At 33.3% G+C, this 19,195-nt stretch overlaps 2 protein-coding genes and 1 long non-coding RNA gene across 3 annotated transcripts; 1 reads left to right on the plus strand and 2 right to left on the minus strand.

Moving 5' to 3' along the window:
• The first annotated feature begins 846 nt into the window (after positions 1-846).
• Positions 847-2,321, plus strand: LOC141433783 (uncharacterized). The gene is made up of 2 exons (XR_012451951.1): positions 847-1,140; positions 1,723-2,321. It is a non-coding gene; the product is annotated as an uncharacterized lncRNA (long non-coding RNA).
• A 4,008-nt stretch (positions 2,322-6,329) lies between these two features.
• On the minus strand, positions 6,330-10,422 carry LOC141433784 (uncharacterized). Its single transcript, XM_074095887.1, has 5 exons — positions 10,224-10,422; positions 9,314-9,417; positions 8,596-8,979; positions 8,281-8,512; positions 6,330-6,891 (listed from the first exon to the last, which is right to left on the minus strand). The coding sequence occupies exons 1-5, from the start codon at positions 10,251-10,253 to the stop codon at positions 6,823-6,825; spliced, it is 819 nt and encodes a 272-aa protein (XP_073951988.1). The 5' UTR covers positions 10,254-10,422; the 3' UTR covers positions 6,330-6,822.
• A 4,851-nt stretch (positions 10,423-15,273) lies between these two features.
• Positions 15,274-16,254, minus strand: LOC141433785 (endocuticle structural glycoprotein SgAbd-5-like). Its single transcript, XM_074095888.1, has 3 exons — positions 16,166-16,254; positions 15,937-16,079; positions 15,274-15,565 (listed from the first exon to the last, which is right to left on the minus strand). The coding sequence occupies exons 1-3, from the start codon at positions 16,172-16,174 to the stop codon at positions 15,340-15,342; spliced, it is 378 nt and encodes a 125-aa protein (XP_073951989.1). The 5' UTR covers positions 16,175-16,254; the 3' UTR covers positions 15,274-15,339.
• Positions 16,255-19,195: the final 2,941 nt, after the last annotated feature.

Here is a 19,195-nt window from a genome sequence, read left to right on the forward strand (position 1 = left end):
TACTATTCTGTCGTAACTTTTGTATAGCACTATAGCTAAGTTATAATAACGTTACTTTTTTCCAATTTAATAGGCTTATTATTTATTTGTTTAATAGCAACTAAAAATCTTATTTTGTAGTTAATTAAACTAGTTTTCACTTCTCATGCTCGTAAAGTTCGTGTTTATGCTGGATCTTGGCGACATAAAATTACTTTTTATGCTCTTGTGCATAAAGTAAAATATTCGTCTAAGACCAAGGCATTCAGGTGTTAACAGCCACAAACAAAATAGTTTTTATGTATTTTTTTAACAATTTTTAATTTGTATAAAACTAAAATCAAATAAATCAATATAATTATGATTGTTTTTTTTTGAGTCTTTTAGTATTTTTTATTTCAACTCCAAATTCGCTACTTTTACTGGTATCCCGTGCAACCATATCAAATCAATGTAAATCTGTAAAACTAAATATTTATAATTATATTAGCAATGCATGAAAAATAAGAGGTATTTCGTAAGTGAACAATTGTTTCCACTGTTATTATTTTATCTCCTCGCAATCGAAGTGAAAAGCAGAGTGTAAAACTCGAGCATTAAATCCATTTTCCTCTCAACGTGTCTAGCCGTACCGGCTCGGGTGGCTATATGAACGTCTAGGGTAAAATGCCTCGTTTTATGCTCTTGTTGTACAACTACTATTGTACTTAGGGCTATTTCAAATAAAGTGTTTTACTACTAGAGTTGCATCTTGGCAATATTGTTATATGGTGACACGTATTCTATTAAAGTCAAAAGATTTTTTAGCTCGTCATGTGTCTAAAAAAAAACTTTGTAATCCTCATTTTAATTAAGTGTAATTTTCAATGATAACTATACATGGATGCCAATCAAACGTTATCTGAAAATAGTCATTGTAAAAATAATGGATGTTATGCTTGTAAAATTGATCTACGTCGCCGGTTTATGCGTCTACGATTTTGTAATTTTTACGGTTCTTCACTAGGAACCCGCGATTTGATCGGTAATAAGACATTTTTTAATACTTTTTTGTTTTTATGTTCAATAAGGTCAAATTTTGCAATTGCTTTCAAAATTGGATTTTACCCACTTCTAGTGATCAGATTGAGTGGAAAGGGTATTCGCGTGTAAATAAATTAGGTATGTACCTACATAATATATATAAAAAAAAACTATTATTTATTTTCTACTTAACATTTTTTAACAGGTTCATAAATGACGGAGTTCTGAGGTAAAAAACAAAAAAAAATACAACCGAATTGATAACCTCCTTCTTTTTTGAATTCGGATAAAAATGCTAATTTTGTTTTATTTATATCATGACAAAAAGTCATATTGTATTAAAATTAGAAAAAAGTTAAAAAAGCGTTATATAATTACAGTAAGGTTTACCTATTTTGTACTGATGATTATTCTTTACATAACTTTTTACGGTAACATTAAAAAGTTTTGCAAGTTGATAACAGAACAGAACCGCATATCACGAATTGCGTGTCATCGTCTATACCCGAAGCATGCTTCTAAAATACGAAGGTTTTTTTAAGAGCTCACGGAGTGTACTTACACGGCAATTTCCTTTGATACATACTTTTGTAGATTTTTGCTGACGATAAATTATATGATGATAAATACTATTAAATATAAAGTACAGTGAACGAAAATTTTGTACTTACCAAGTCATTTTTTACACAAACTTTAATTTAGAAACTTTTTGAATTCTAGGCTCTCCATTTGCAGATGGGGACAATATTGATTTTCGTCATTATTAGTTTAATGACATGTCTTGGACAACCGGAAGATCGAATTCTTGGACCCCAACTGATAAATGGTCGAGGGCAAAAAGTTTGGTTTCGTGAGAACAAACCGGTACTGCTTGCTATTAATAAGACAATTCTTTCTGGACCTGATGAATACAGCTCGATGAAAAATCACACATATGACCCTCATGTAATTAATGGCCAAGGACACAAAGTTGAATTTCGAGGAAGAAAACCAGTACTGCTTACTATTCCTAAAACAATTGATCTCGAATCTGGTGAATACAATCTAACGAAATTAAACAAGCAGTTCCTAAAATCAAGATCAAGAAAATTGCCGAAGGTGATCCATAGCTTGTATTACTATGAAACTGATATTTATGGCTACGAAATTTATTCAGTATGGTTATACAGTCTGAGAGACGTAGCCAAGCTTTTCATTAACAGGTTTGATATTGATATTGAGTACGAGTGATAAATTGATAATGTTTCTTCATACCATTCATTCTAAAATAATGTAGGTATACCTACTCTTTGATGATAAATAAAGATGAACTTATTCTATCCTACCAACTTTTTATTACCTCACAGATATGACATTTTGTCCGGATATGTTCTTCATATCATACAATTTAAATAAAGAACCTGATGTAATTTTTGGGAACTCCTTAGTAATGTTTCGAATTATAAATTTCTCTACTAGACTTTAATGGTAGGTACACGCGTGCTTAGTCGCGAATAAAGGCCGTTATAAGTTATACACAATGTGTTATATATAACTTTTATCGTTCATGTCATTAAATAGTAAGCTTTATTTACCCGCGGCATTGCTTGCGAAAATATTAGACCAACCAATTGAATTGAAATTTCGCGAATTTATGAAACTCACCTATTTATAACTACATCGCTATTCCATTTACGTTGGATGAAGAACACCCGTGGAAAATTGTATGTGCCTAGACCTAGAGATTAAAATTTTGGGCTTTAACATGAGAGAGAGAGATATGAAGAGAGACATTTATTTACACAAATTCGATACACGAAAAACACATTAGGAGGAAATCCATACTAATACTAATATACTAATTCTAATCCATATCCATACTAATATTACAAATGAGAAAGTGTGTGTGTTTGGATGTTTGTTTGTCCGTCTTTCACGACGAAACGGAGCGACGGATTGACGTGATTTTTGGCATAGAGACAGTTTATGGGCCAGAGAGTAGTGGGCTACTTTTTGTCCCGGAAAAATGCATAGTTCCCGAGGGGTCAGCGCGCGATAACCGAATTCCATGCGGGTGAAGCCGCGGGCAAAATAAGCTAGTAATAAATAATAAAAAAAGATCGGATAGTATAAATACATTCAAACAACATACGCACACACACATACACACACATACTTAGCTTAGATAATAATTTTAGCGTAAAAGCACACACATATACAAATAAACTTTTGCATTCATACTTAATAATAGATTTTGGCGAAACTTAACTTTTTACCCACTGTCATTTTATTTTTCGCGATTTTTCTCATAAAGATTTACCTACACAGAAGCATGGTTTTTCTCATGTTTTCATTGTTTAAGTTTTGAGAATTAGAAATATTATGTATGAGCCATACAAAACAATGCAAGGAATTTTTAATGAGCATGCTATGTTATATTATGTTAAAAATGCTTAGAAATTTATAACGCCTACATAAACTGCTCCTACACAAAAGTTTAAACATATCTTTGCTCAATGCTTTTATAAAAAGTCACAATTGGTGGGTCTGTTTTATACCACTATACTGACTTAGTAGTTTGCTTTTATAGTTATCTCAAAAGTTTGTCGCTCAGCTTTTTTTTTGTAACGTAATAACAGTTAAGATTTACAAACATTCATCAAAAGTAACAACCGCACTCACAATTACTAAATTTGAAATAACTATAATAGATGTTATACTAAGCTTATTCCAAATACTTACAAAAAAAAATGGTTACAAATGCCAAATTATTTAGTTTACCTACATAATATTAGTATGCAAACACTAAATTAATAATTAAAGGGCCAAAGCCAACTCTCAGCGATTAAATTTATCGTTCGGAAACTACGGCACTCTTTTTAGTTATAAGTAGTCCACTTAGGATAACATTGGAATGTATACGTTATGCCTATCCAATTTATTTAAAGTGTAAACAAACTGATTTCATCAAAATTCTTGTATAAATACCCACTTGATTGAATTAATAACACATTTATCTATAATTCGTGTCTTTTAACTAGATGTCTACTCACTTTTTTCTCCAAAATTCACTTGATTTCACTATCTATTTTTCATTTGAAAAATCTTCGTCAAAATCTGACGTTATTTCTTGATTGAAACACAAGTGTTCAATGTAGTAGCATAGACTAGCGTAGAGATGATGAAAAATTTGACATTTTAAAAATCGATTAATGCGCGGATGAATAAGCGATTTTTATTTACTTTCCTTAAAATTAAAAAAAATAATTACTGCTTTTATAATTGAATAAACAGTCTTTGGAATGAAATCAAGTATTGTGACTGTTTATTCAATGAGGGCTATCGCGTATGAATTCGCCACTAGAGGCGCTAGTGTAGCGTGAGGTCTCCGAAATGTCAAATCTCATAGTTTTTGGGTGAGCTACGCGGGTTTATTTATAATTAGAATAATTTTGTGAATATTTTGCAATATCTGAAATTAATTATGGCAAATATGCGTACCGGGGCAATGAATGTCTGTGTTTTGAGACAGTTTTGTCTTTCGGAAACCTTTGTCCTGCCTTTTTTCCGAACAAAACGGGGACTATGCAACACTGTGGCATGCTCGATATTTTTATGGTACGGTTTTAAAATGTATTAAATATGATTTTAATCTAAACTTTGTTTTCACGCCCGTAATAATAGACTTTGAAAGCCATACTTAAAAACCTCACGCAACAGTGCGCCATCTAGTGAGACAAAAAACGATAGCCCTCATTATGTAAACAGTAACATTTTTATTTTATTTTAAGGACAGTAAATAAAAATAGCTTATTCAGCCGCGCATTAATTAATTTTTGTCTATTTTATTATTTGTAAATAATAAAATAGACGAAAATACCTTGATCTATTCAATTAATAAATAATCGATTTACTGAACAGATTAATTATTTTGCAATAGATTCTAGGTTTTCACATCACTAAATGTCTATGGTCGGGTTAATGGCGTCTTTGTTTACGATTGACATGAATTTGATCGGAATACAATAAGAAGGTCACAGAAGAAGGGGTTTTAAATTTTTTTTTGTGAAGTCGTAATAATGATGATGATGATTAATAAAAGAAGTACCTAATAAGATGAAGTCATAATTTTCTTTACTTTGTAAGTAGATTAATACGTAATGTACCTAGGTATTTACAAAATAACAAAATATGAATACCTAATTTGCTACCATTATATTAATTCGACTTATATATTTATGCATGATTAATTTAATTGTAATAACCGTGTTTCGTGGACTCATCCGCTATCATTCCCTTTTTAAAAATATTCTACTCGTGGTTTCTGCATGAAGTTCAAGCTATTTTCCATTCCAAATTTCATCAAATTTAGTGCAGTGCTTTAGTTTTGAAGTTAACAATTCTTATGTGATTAAAGGTCATCACATTTTGATCCAAACTGGCGATTAAAATCAATAAAATAATGTACAGAATATTCCTTGAGTTAACAATATTATAAATGTTCCGTTTCTTGCAGAATGTTCTTTACCTCTGCCTCTTTAGGTATTTTATAGGAAAACGTTTCTGTTTTTAACAAAATAGGAATAAGTTTTTTTTGTTGTTTTGAATTATGATATGAAAAATAGCAAAGTTAATCTCACTTATATTAATTAAAATTGCGAAAGTTTGTAAGTCTGTATGTTTGACTGACTGATTTTGGTAAAATTCGGTATACAGATAGTACAAGTCCCGGAAAAAGACATAGAATAACTTTTATCCCGTTCCCGCGGGATAGCAATAAACGGTTTCTACGTGAACGGAGTCGCGGGCATCGGCTAGTCAATGAATAATTGAAAGTAATATTGACATCTTCGATATTTTAATTACAATTAAGTTTAGACCGTATACTAAAAAAATGCAATTTATTAAATAACTTCCTAAAGCGTGCATTATATTTAAAGAGCCTATTTTCCTTCTGTCCATTCCTATATTGAACAGACTGCAGGGCATTGAAAAATATACAAATTTTTAGGGTTCCGTAGTCATAGCGCTTAAAATTTCTATTAAATTTGATGAAAAATATTAAGTTTTAATTTATTATAAATGATACCATTTACTTCAGCAAACATGTACTTAGAAATATATGTATGAGGAAAATGGTAAGGCATACCTCTGCACAATAATTATCTTGAAAAATAGTAAAAAAATTGGCCTTTTTTAAACTAGTATAATTGTTTTGGCATTGAGAAGTAAAAAAGACTTGCAGCTGTTTAGTTGCGTAATAGCATCGATTTTTTATAATTAAGTCAAATTATAACAATTAGATGTAAATTGGTCATTTTAATAATTTTAAATCCAGTTAGTTAGTTGTGATCTATGAACTAAATTAATTCATTTAAAGGTCAAAAATGCAGTTATATAACCCTTAGAAGTAAGAAGATTAGTTTGGCTTTAATTTTTCTCAAAATTTTTGCAAGTCTGAGATTTTTGCTATTCTCTAAATAAACAAAAAAAATATGTAAGAAAAAGTCGCAATCTGAAGCCTTACTTTTTGGAAGAGAAGGGTTTTGATTCCTGTTAGGTCAGTTAACAAAATCAACTTTTGTGATACTTACTTAAACATTTATGTCGTGTATTTTTAAATAAGTTTTATATATAAACTGTAAAAGTACCTATATGTACATAACATGACTGTGTTTGAAAATTGATTGCAAAATTAATAGACATATTAAATTTGCATCTAGACTACGAAATGGTACCACTTTATACACGGTATTAAACAAACGTTTTTTTCATTTTATATTTCTTTACTGTGAATTAGTTTGAATACATTTTATGAAAATATCTAGATATAATTTGAGCTTATCCAAGAATAGAAGCGACCACTGCAGGCGGGGCACCGATGCGGTTCAATGGCTCATCCGTAGTCGTCTGTAAAGCACGTTAGTTAAATTTAAAACCATCTTTACACAGTTTATAATAAAGTCACTTCCGGCCGTCTGTTTGTATGTATGTGTTTTTAGCATTAGGTAGATAATTTTTAATGGAAGATTTTTATATACCTAACCTATACACATACATAATTAGGTACACAGTGGGTACACACATGCCTCGCTCCGGCTTCGCGCGGGTGTAGTTATGGAAGAAGAGAGGTGAAAAATATAACGCGCCTTTGGTTATTAATTATATACGTTATTTACTTTTAGCAATTTTCTAACTTAACTACTAAGATATGTCATATACTTACTACAAGATGTAATAAAGTTATTATTAAATATTTTTACAGATGGTTGGGTTAGTTTGACTTGGAAAGACAATTAAAAAACAAATAGTTTAGGAATATTTTCATCTTCTGGACGGATAGGTAGGTACAGATCTGGTGAAGTTTGTTTTTCCACCGTATTTTTGTCACATAAGTTCGTACAGTACGATTACTTGGAGTTAACACTTGACAGATGGGCGTGCCTTCAGTCAATTTTCAACTTTGAGGTCATACAAATAAAATAGTTTTTACATAATCTATAAACGTGGGTAGCGGTATACTAATAATGGCTTTATTTGTATGACGTCAAAGTTGAAAATTGACTGAAGGCACGCCCATCTGTCAAGTGTTAACTCGAATTAATCAAACTATAGTTCGTAATTATCTTGCTTTTTAAATTAACTTCAGTAAACTTCAGTGCGCTAGTTGAGAAAGCAAAATAAATACGAACTTTTCCAACAAAATACGATGACAATACATTATTCACTACATCTGTACTTCAACGCTGAAGGCACTAAGTTACTGAACCTGTGAGTTACGCCTTTTGCCTCATCTGCACTTTCTATCAGGCGAGATAGAGGTAAAACTTTAGTTAGTTTAAAGTTAAAAAAAACGTATCAATGTTTTAATGCAATTAAGCTATTTTTAACCGGTTAAAAAAAAAGAGGTTATCTGTTCGGTTGTATTTTTTTAGGGTTCCGTAGTCAACTAGGAACCCTTATAGTTTCGCCATGTCTGTCCGCCTGTCTGTCCACGGGTAAGCTCAGAGACCGTTAGTACTAGAAAACTGTAATTTGACAAGAATATACATATCAGTCAAGCCGACAGCGGTACAATAAAAAAAAAATTAGACGACTATAGGTCCACTCCTGCTGGCTCGTGCTGAGGCACCGACTTCAGACTGGTCGAAAATTATTTTAATGGTTTTTTTGTAGTCGGTTTAATTTTTTGTTATATTTTTTTTGCATTCTTTATCATACAAGGGGTCAACATATAATGTAAAGTACTAAGTAGGTAAATTAAATATCTGTGTATTTCTTAATGTGAAATTATCTTACCCATTCGTTATCAGTTGTAGTTGTATAATCCGTGCTGAATTCATCTGCGTAATCTGATAAGTACTCATCAGCCGGATTCCTTTTTTTATCATTGTCAGGCAACAAGAGCTTAGTATTTTCAACACCATCATAAAATGAACCGCGGCTATTTATATTTACCGGGCTACCGGCGTAGTTTAAATTATTTCCCGGTGTGACTTTATTATTAAAATGAGAGGTCGTCGGTGCAAACCTGAGAATTAAAAAAATATTAATTGAATGTTAAACTATTATCATTTAAGCACCCTTTGTATTTTCTGTCATATTAATACTTACGACGATCTTTGTTGTTCCTTGTTAGTTGTAGGATTGAAGGTATTCGCATTGTTATATCCGTTATAGTCTGTACTCCAGCCATTATCCCCAAATGAGATCGGGCTATCGGAATCTAATTCTTGTCTTTGCGAATACTTGTTTGGTAAAGGAGTAATAGTAGTCTTATACCCATTGTAGGCAGTGTTACCCTGGTTATTGGGAAATGAAGTAGGATCATTTAGGCCCCAATTTTGTTGATTTTCGTATTTGGTAGGATTTAAAATATAAGGAAATGATTTGCGTTCATTTTCTACATTTTCTCGATTATCCTGGAATGCAGTCGGGTTATCTCTCTCCGACTGTGTATGATGGTTGAATAAGTTCACTCGATGAAGAAATTTTGGCCTGGAATCAAAAGAATTAAAACTAGTTACGAGTTAAAGTAATTATAGAAAGTGGCCAAATTATTACCCGTGTGCTGTCGGGTTAGAATTACACCTCTTCATTTCTTCCGTGGATGTCGTAAGAGGCGACTGAGGATATAGGTTTAGGTATACCGTAGGCGACAAGCTAGTAACCTGTCACTATTGTTTACCAAACTTAAAACGTAAAATTGCTAAAACTGGCTCCGAAGTGGTAACGTCTCGTGTGCTCTGCCTACCCTATTTGGGAATACAGCCGTGATGTTTGTGTTTGTGTGTTGTGTGATAAAATTGAAATCATTTGCGGATTAACTTACACATGTTCAATATTATTTACTGCAGCATCTTTCAAAGATCCCAAATTGAGTCCAAAAATGGATGCACTAAATGTTGTCCCAAACGATAGTATAAAAAGAACGGCCTGTAATAAATAAAAAGTATTTATTTAAATAAAGTTTTATTTGCTTAACTAAGCTTGTACTAAAATGTATTTAATTGCGTCTCAATACTATCAAGCCATGCTATGGTTATGCTAGACTGCCGAACATAACTACTGATTTCAATGTTGTTTGAGTATGATAAAATAACCAAACCATAAAAATTTCATTTTTAATACAACACTACATTTACAACTACATTTACCTACATACCAAATTTCAAATCTATGCTATTAACCGTTGAAGAATTCCGTCCTTCGAAGACGATCCTGGCTGGACTACCAGGATGTCACTACTTTATTATTGTATTGTCACGTGATTTACATAAGTATGCCAAAGTTGAAGTCAATCCGACTACTGGAAGTTGGTCAAATTTAACTTGCAAGATTTGACTACAGACAGACAGACAGACAACGGGACAGGTGAAACTAAATAAAAGCTTGTAAATCTGAACGAAGAAATGAAATTATTTGATACGATGTCTTCAATGAAAATGATTTTCATCGTACATAATACGAGGAAAATTTATTCCGTTTTTTGAATATAAGGAAAGCCTTCCACGTCAAAGCTCAATGTCATACTACATGATCCATTGCATTGACTATTTTTCGTTAAAATTAAGCAATACAATGACTTTATTGAACACCACTGTAATATTAAGCAGTTCAGAAAACAGATGTACAAAGAATAATGTTTAAGGTAAGCAATAAGTGTTCTTAACTTTTCCCACCTTCTTTTTCACTATTTCAACCATTTTGTATAATAAAACATAACAGAATGCAACTCTTACCGTTAGCTCTTTATAAGAACGATTATCCATTTCGTTGTTTGGTATCGTTAAAATAAACCACAATCACTGTCACTAGAGAAGACAAACTAAAATTTTCTAACTGCGTGGCCTGCGTCGAGAACTTTATAAGCACATGAACAAGCAACAATGGTTTTTGTCCAGTTCCTGTTGATTTTACCTGCGTTTTTTGTAGTGCCGTAATGAGTACCACCGTAGCTACATATATTTAATGACTTACAGCCCGGTGATGTTCATAGTTATAAGGAAACTGATTTTACAAACACGCATTGTTACTCAACATTCTTAGTTTTATTTAAGTACTTAACTCCTTCAAACAAGTGGTTGGTAGTCAGTTTCCGACGAAACATCAACTCACTTTTTATGTTCCCAACATAATTTAGATGTTTTTACACAGAAAAAAAATAAAAAACGCCACGTGTGCTTGAAAGTAAGTACACTGCTCAGAAATCGAGGTCCAATGCGTATGAGAATTCATACATTTTTTTTTAACACAGTAGGTTCGCTATTTGAAGTAAGGATCGGAATTTATTTCCAAATATTCTTTGTCCATGATATAATGATAATTTTTATAATACGCCTTAGATATTAATGTCTTCTTGACAATAGATTTGAATTTTGTATCCGTTTCAAATAATGTTAAAATTGTTGTTGTAATTAATCCCTGTTAGTCACTTTTGATGCCTCGAAGTACATAAAGAATTTGCTGCTGTGTGTAGAGAATGCCTGGTAGACAAGACCTACTTTAATTACGTCTTGTCCAAAAATACGCATTATTGTCTGTTTGCAGCAGTACCATAAACGTACCTAACTAGAGGTACAATACGAGAATTGTATTGGTCAGAGCCAATACTCTTTGCTCGTGATTCCTCAATAGTCTTTTAGCGCCTTTTAGTCCATATCCCTAAACGACACAACTCACAACATTCCATATTACTGTTATTAATAGATATACGTCTGAATAAGTTTATGAGGACTGGCTGCTGCCTGCGACTTCGTCTGTGATTAATTCGTTTTTCGCGCATACGCGCGTACCTTCTGTACAGTTTTCCGGGGTAAAAATATTCTGTGTCTTTCTCAGGGCCTCAAACTATCTCCATACAAAATAGGGTAAATCTTCCACTACTGGCCACCTTATACTAAACACCAATTCTATTTAACTATAGGTGAACAGAATTCATTTTTGTATAAGGCGGCCAGTTATTGAAGGATGGCCAGTAATGGCATCTTCAATCAAAAATATACTCTGTTTATAGGTGACTAGAATTCATTTTATTTCATTTCATATTTTTACCACGAGCTTTGCGGTGAAGGAAAACATCGTGAGGAAACCTGCAACCTGCGATGCAATTCAATGGTGCGTGTGGAGTTCCCAATCCGCACTGGGCCCGCGTGGGAACTACGGCCCAAGCCCTCTTGTTCTGAGAGGAGGCCTGTGCCCAGCAGTGGAACGTATATAGGCTGGGATGATGATGATGAGAATTCATTTTTAGTGTAAGGTGGCCAGTTACTGAACGGTGGCCAGTAATTGACGATTTACTCTAGCTGTTGCCCGCGACTTCGTATCTGAAGAATTCGTTTATCGTGCGCCCATGTAAACTAATTTATTGAATCAGGCGTTACTTTGCGGAGGTCCATATCAATGAACTAAAATAATTTCCTTGCTCATTTTGCATAAGCTTAGCTATCGTAAGGTCGCGGGTGAGCAAGGAAATTATTTTAGTTCCCATGTAAACTATACAATTTCCTCGGATAAAAATTCATTGTCACTTCAAAGTTCAATAACTCAAAAAAGTTTGCTTTAATTTTGAGTTGAGTCTATATTATACTGAAAATTAAGCTCCTCTTGAAGTAGGTATGACGAAGGTTCGATTGAGTATTATCATACGTTGCTCTTAAACTGTACCAGGCGTTTTATTGGCAGCACAATTTTTTTTAAAGATCGAAACGGTTGGCGAATACAACATAAAATAAAAAATGTTTCTTGATAAACACTTTGTCACTCCCAATATTCTCTGATTGAATACACCTCCCTAATTTTGGTTCCAGTGGCACTCATGCTGTATTTTTTTATTGGATTTTTCAAACCCGCTAGTTGAGGTATGTGTGTCAAGGATTTTTTAATAATGTAAGTACTTTTGAAGGAAAATATCTATTTTAATCAAATTTACTTCAGGAAACCAGCATAAGAGGATGAACGGCTGCGTATTTGCAAAGGGCGGCAGTCACGGCGCCTGATCGTTCGGCGACTGCGCGCGCGCCGCTTTCGCATACGCAACTTCGTAGGAGCCCCGTACTTGATCAGCCCAGTCAGGTGGCTCAGTCGATATCTGCCGCTCTTGTTTTCTATGAGTCCCAATCTGGTAGCACGCTGCAGTGCCCTGGATAATCAGTTTCATTCATGTAGGGTGAATGAGTTCTAATCCTCAAATAACCTCTTCTTTTAAAGATAGTAGAGGTTTGTACATGGAATATGAACATAATCTGAGAATTGGAAAATTTGGATAGGTAAGTATGTAAACAAACTTCAGCTGCCAGATTTGGTACATTCAAGGATTTTAAACATTATACTTATCTATAATTGTAATACAAACTAGACTAGTGTATTTCAATGCAGAAACGTGGGTAAATGTTTAGATAGTTTAATACGGAAATTTTAATATTTAAAACACCACTTGACGTTGTTTTTTACATTTAGTTAAATACCTATCCAAACCAAGTATTGTCGGAGATGAAGAAACCTATACTCGCGCTTATTATTTGCCTCTTACTCGGACGAAACGAAGCTGAGTCCGTCAATAAATACGGATCCACGAATTGCCGTTTCCGCTGAGGCATTATAGTGCATTTCTCCAATAATGCGAGGAAATAAAGCAAAATTGTTAAAATATTTAATTAAATGCTTGTTGTTTTATTTTTATTTTTAACCAGTACATGACACGACTCATAATGCCATTTCATTAAAAATAATAATTTAATTGAAAATAAAATGTATTATGTCAATAAAAAATATAAAGTTAAATGCAAATGAAGCTTTGTATCACAAAATTAAGGTATAAAGTACTACTGAACGCTTTTTAGTGGCTTTTTAGTTAATTCTGCCATTTTCTTTTGTTACCATTCCTTCGGTTTCCTAAATTTTGTGTTTGAACTCGAAATATTAAAATAAACAGTGCCACTGTTCGAGACATTTCTAAAGACGTTGTTTCATTCTAAATTAAATCTTAGACTAGGACTTGAAAAGAAAAAGGTAGAAGTAATTCGATTTTCAGGAATATTTGGCTGTTTAGATTGAATTATCCTAGTTAAAATAAGCGTTTTCTCAGAGATTTTTTTTTTGCATTTTTGCTAGTTAAAAAAAAAACTTTAAAGTAAACATTAAAATAAGCATCTTTTACTGATATTTTTTTTTTATAAATGACCGTTTAGGAACTAGAGCGATCTGAAGTTGCGAGTTCGGACCTTTCCTTTCCTTTTTTGTTGATAGTAATTTCCGTGACAGGCTCGACGAAGGCTTCTATTCTGGGTATTTATGCCCTTCGGGCAAGATGGCACACTAACCTAACCCGAGTTTTCAAAGTCTGGCTTCTTAGTAATCCTATGGCCGAACTCGCAACTTCAAATCGCTCTAGTTCCTAAACGGGCAAGTCTGGTCAAGTTTATAAAAAAAAAATCTATCAATAAAAGATGCTTATTTTAATGTTTTATTAAAATTCAAAAAAGAAAAAGTATCAAAAATGCAAAAAAATATGTGTTCAAAAATTTTGTCCTAAAATCGGGCCCCTTTTGCTATACCCCAACCGGTGTACCTACAGAATTATTTTTTTTTATGTAGCACAGGCACATCCCTTACCTGCTAACTTTTCGACCAAAATTTTTGTCCGAAATACCGTATTCCAATTTTATAAATTTCACTATTGTTCTTGATGTCCAGCCCGTGTTCTTCATTAGGTTTCTCAATGCAGTCAAAACGATTTCCCCTGTACTCGAACGCTTTTTTCCCTTCTTTACCTTTGCCATCTTGTATAAAATTTATTCAAGTTTTGAAATTTTACCACCACAATTGATTTTTAAAACTGTTGTTTAAAGTAGGTGTTTGCATTTAATAAAGTGTATAATAATATCAACAATGTAAAAACTTAGCAAAACAAATTGTGTATCATCACGTGTGACATGAGCAAACACGACTTTGAAGTTTCTGCGTTCTATGAGTCGTGAGTCTTTTCATGCTTGTTTATTATAGGTTTATTTTTAATTACAATCTGTTCGTTTGTCACCAAAAAGTTTGTATCTAATCTTTTTGTTTACCGAATAGATTGTCTTGTGTCTTAGAAAATATGAAGAAAGTAATTCTCATTTATCATTTTTTCACAGACTATATTAGTGCCAGGCCGCCAACCCAGCCGCTAACAAGTCAATCCTGATACATTGCACAACTATGAAGTTCCTGATTATTGTTAATGTCAAACATTGAAAAAAAAATGCTATACTTACTACTCCGTCACACGCAACAAGTAAGCATTGCATTTTTGTCTATCATTCAATCTTTCATATCTCAGGTTAATATTCAGAAACTTCAAAGTTTGGCAATGTGTCAGGATATGGTCAGGATTCCTTCAACGGCCGTTGGCTATAGGTACTCGCCAGTTGTGTAATAGTTTTAAACTACCCAGGAACATTGAAACCTCACAATCTTTAACACCGGCCCAGTGAAAAAAGTTTGAAAGTTTCAGTCCTGTTTTAGTCTAAAAATGATTGGTTTCTTGGTTGATTCAGGGAAAAAAGGGAAAATACCTATACTTAGGAGCTGTTTCACCATCCATTGATTAGTGTTAACTGACGGTTAAGTGTGGTGCCGTCTCCGTCTATTCGAACAAAACAAATAGAGACGGCATCACATTTAACCGTCAGTTAACATTAATCAATGGATGGTGAAACAGCCCCTTACTTTTTTTTTAACGCACAACCAACTTTTATGCAACATAAACCAAGGATTCTATCAAGATGACCAGCGGAAAATTAAAGAATACTATTTTAATGGCAGAGCTTTTTATTTTTATACAAATTGGACTAGCATTTTTCTATTTTCTTTTTTAACTCAGCCGAGGAGAGAAGCGACGACCGCGCCAGGCACGGCGCCACCTGGGCCTTGCTCGATGGTCGGCTGGAAGCCGTTCTCGTCAGCGACGTAAGTGACAATGTAGGTAACTCCATCAGGGCCAACCCAAGCGTAAGAACCCTTCACGGCGATAGATTCGTTCTCGGCGCCGGCGTTCCTGAGCTCACCTTGCTCCTGTTGCTTCTGGCCATTGCTTTGCTCGTACCTGATGTCAAAATAGCATGTTTTATTAATATTTATTTGATTTCAAATATGGAATGCAGTGAAAATGACTCTGCTTAATATAGGTACTTAAAAATCGGGAAACAGGAAATAAAGTTGATACTCGTTGATTTCTGGAATGGATCACAGAAAAGTTCTAGAAGATTGATATTTCTGGTTACCAAAAGATACTTAATATATACTAAAGGTACTTGGTTTTGAAATCGTCCTCTGATAGTATTTTGTAAAATAATAATGTCATGGAAAAACCTCAACAATATGAAATTGATCGATAATGTAAGCTTAACATTAAGCTAGCTGTTTTTTTTTCTATTTTTTTATATATAAATGAGAACACTGTGCCCCAATTCTTACGCGAAATTGTATGAGTCAATTCCATTATTGTCCGAGTCAAATCGGAGAATCTGCACCTCGCTCCCTGCTCCCTGGCTCTGCCGCTGGGGCCTCTGCTGAGGCGCCGCCGCCGCCACAGACATCACCAAAGCAACAACTACCAACTGAAATCAGGACAATCCTTTAGCACTGCACAATATCACTGAGCACACTTAGCATCACTTTTATTTATTTCAATCAATTTACCAACCAATTTCATCTCTGAATATTATATATGACGTTAGTCGACTAAGGTAATCACAACTATGCTCGTTAACTGCATCTAAACGCAACTTATATATGCTGATGTTGTATTTATTACAACATACTTATTTGTTGACGTTTATCTTGTTAGGTACAAGGTTTTCTATCTTTGACCACTCCTACACTCGCGACCTCTTCGTCGGATCATCTGAGGACATCCATGATGGTGTTTGCAACACACTTAATTATAATACACATTTGAACTTAAATGTGGTTTGGGTGATGTTAATGAGTGGAGGACCTTTATGAGCACTCTTGACTTGTGAAATATGAAAATATATTATGAATGGAAGATTGAACACAATTTGGTCTACCTAACTAGGAAATAGCAGGCTTATTTAAAAATAGACTAATTTTCACTTGACACTTCCTCGAGTAAGATGCTTTCAGGTTTAGAATACGCTTCAGATACCTAATCACTAAGTTTTTTTCCTTTGTTGAGTCTATAGGACTCTTAAATTATTATGCATTCCTAATGACATTTTCGTTTATTATCATTTTCAAGTCTCCTGTCATGAATCTACCGGGTCAAAATGTCAGGGATTTATCATTCACACAGAATACAATTGATCATGGTAGAAACATTATATTCGCATTAACCTCTCTTATATCGAACTTGTGGTGTTTTGCCTAATCAATATTCGCACAAACGCTGGTCTAATTGCGGGTTAGTGATGTGACAGCTATGATGTCCATCATATCAATAGAAAGAAGGAGAACAGTAAACTATTTTTGATAATTTTATTTATTTATGAAAAACAGTTCCTACAAAATAAATCCCACTCTATAAGGACAGTTAAATAGTGTCATCGTTAATCCAGGATCAGGAGTGACGGTGCCAAACATTTTGACATTAGTTGACCCTATGAACATAAGAATATTTAGTTATTTTGGAGTCAGTGCAATTTATTGTTATAAAACTTTCTCTCTCTCTTTAGTGTAAATAATTTAATTTACAATAGCTTAATGGATAGACGACCAGATGGCCTAGTGGTTAGAGAACCTGAATACGAAGCTTGAGGTCCCGGGTTCGATTCCCGCGTCGGGGCAGATATTTGTATGAGAAATACGAATGTTTGTTCTCGGGTCTTGGGTGTTTAATATGTATTTAAGTATGTATCTATCTATATAATTATATTTATCCGTTGCTTAGTACCTATCCATAACACAAGCTTTGCTAAGCTTACTTTGGGACTTGGTTAATTGGTGTGAATTGTCCCGTGATATTTATTATTTATTATTATTATTATTTATTAATGTCAAATGTTCGTAACCTTTTACAAAATATTGCTTCTTTCTCCTGATGCAGAGACGTTAATTATTTATCCTCGTGGTACTTCGCCATCATTATATTTCACCATGCATAAATAAATTGATTACCAACAGTGTTAAAGTAATAAAATCATAAGTATCATAACCCGTGCAATACTTGTTATTGAGTAGTTTGAAATACCATTTGTGGTCATCCTCATCAGTTCCACTGCGTCCAATATCAATTTTCAAGAACAAATGCACGAGATATACAAGATATAGAAAAATCATTATAGGTTTTTCTACAATTAATATTGGATGCAGTAGAACTGATGAGTTTTTGAAGTATTTGAAGAGTTCCCTCGATTTCACGGATCCACTCATCAGGACATAATGTAGTAGGTAATAATGAGACCCAACTGAAAATGTTCTTCAAATTATTCCGAAATATTCCAGCAGATAGTATTAGGATTATTTTAATTGAACACCCCTTTTAACTGTACTATAGTTCCATAAAAATCTACAATAAAATACCGGAAGTCGTTAAAAAAGAAGAAAAAAAACATATTTATCGTAATAGGCTTAAATCACTTTTGATTAAAAAATCTTACTATTATATTGAAGAGTTTATGTCTGACAACCCTTGAATGAAATTCACGCGCATGCATACTATACATATATATACCTGACACCTCCCCCAATGATAATTATTGTCTTAATAGTTATTTTAGTAATGTTATTATTGTTTCTTAATTTTCAACTGACTACATCCTTGTATTCTTTTTTTTCTGATTAAAACTTTTTACTTCAATTTCATCAATTATATATTTTTGTTCGAAATTATCAAATTCATAGATGTACCTTTTGATGAAATTAAAATAATAAAATTATACTGTTCAATCTGTTTTAACTTTACTTTTTTTAGTGACATTTTGTTTTATCATGTAACTGTTATTATTATTTCTATTTAGGTACCTGATGTGCATGAATTTTATTAATTTATTATAACCTATATTCATGTTTTTAGTTAAGTTTGGATAAGTCCAATATATTTAAATACAAATACATATTGCTAATATTGCTATGCTCTTAAACAGGGTTGTACTGAGACCCAAGGTGTTAAGTACAAAGTGCAATGATGAAATAAAAAAATAGTGTGTTCCTTTTCGGATTTTTTTGTTGTGGTTTAATGAAAAAGGGGTGTTCAGTCTGATTATCCCAATAACCAGGACCAACCCGACACCTTAAGTAATTGATAATAGATTGCTTACAATCATAAATATTAAAATAAAACCTCTACATTTTTAACTGCAGAGTGACCGTGCATTTAGTAAATAATTGAATACATTTTGCTTTGAACATTAAAAAAAGCTTAATCTAACTAATAGGTACAGTCACCAGCACCAATATCTGACACAACAAGCGTGCATAAATATCTCATACGACTCTATTTCTAGGGCCGGAAGAACGTGTCAGATATTTTTGCACGCTCCGCTGTGGCAGATATTAATGCTGGTGACTGTACCAGTACGATAAAGTAGTACTAAATCCGGTAGGGTTGGTCCAGCTCACGTCTCCCGAATCAACCTCTATGTGGCAATCAGCAATTATTATTATTTTCTAAAATTCATCTCTCAGAGTCAAAATACCATATACGGGACTTATCACGCTATTTTTACACAAGTAATATTTACATCGACGTTTCGGCAACGTTACAGTTGCCGTG

This window comes from Choristoneura fumiferana, chromosome 12, assembly GCF_025370935.1.
Source record: "Choristoneura fumiferana chromosome 12, NRCan_CFum_1, whole genome shotgun sequence".
NCBI lineage: Eukaryota > Metazoa > Arthropoda > Insecta > Lepidoptera > Tortricidae > Choristoneura > Choristoneura fumiferana.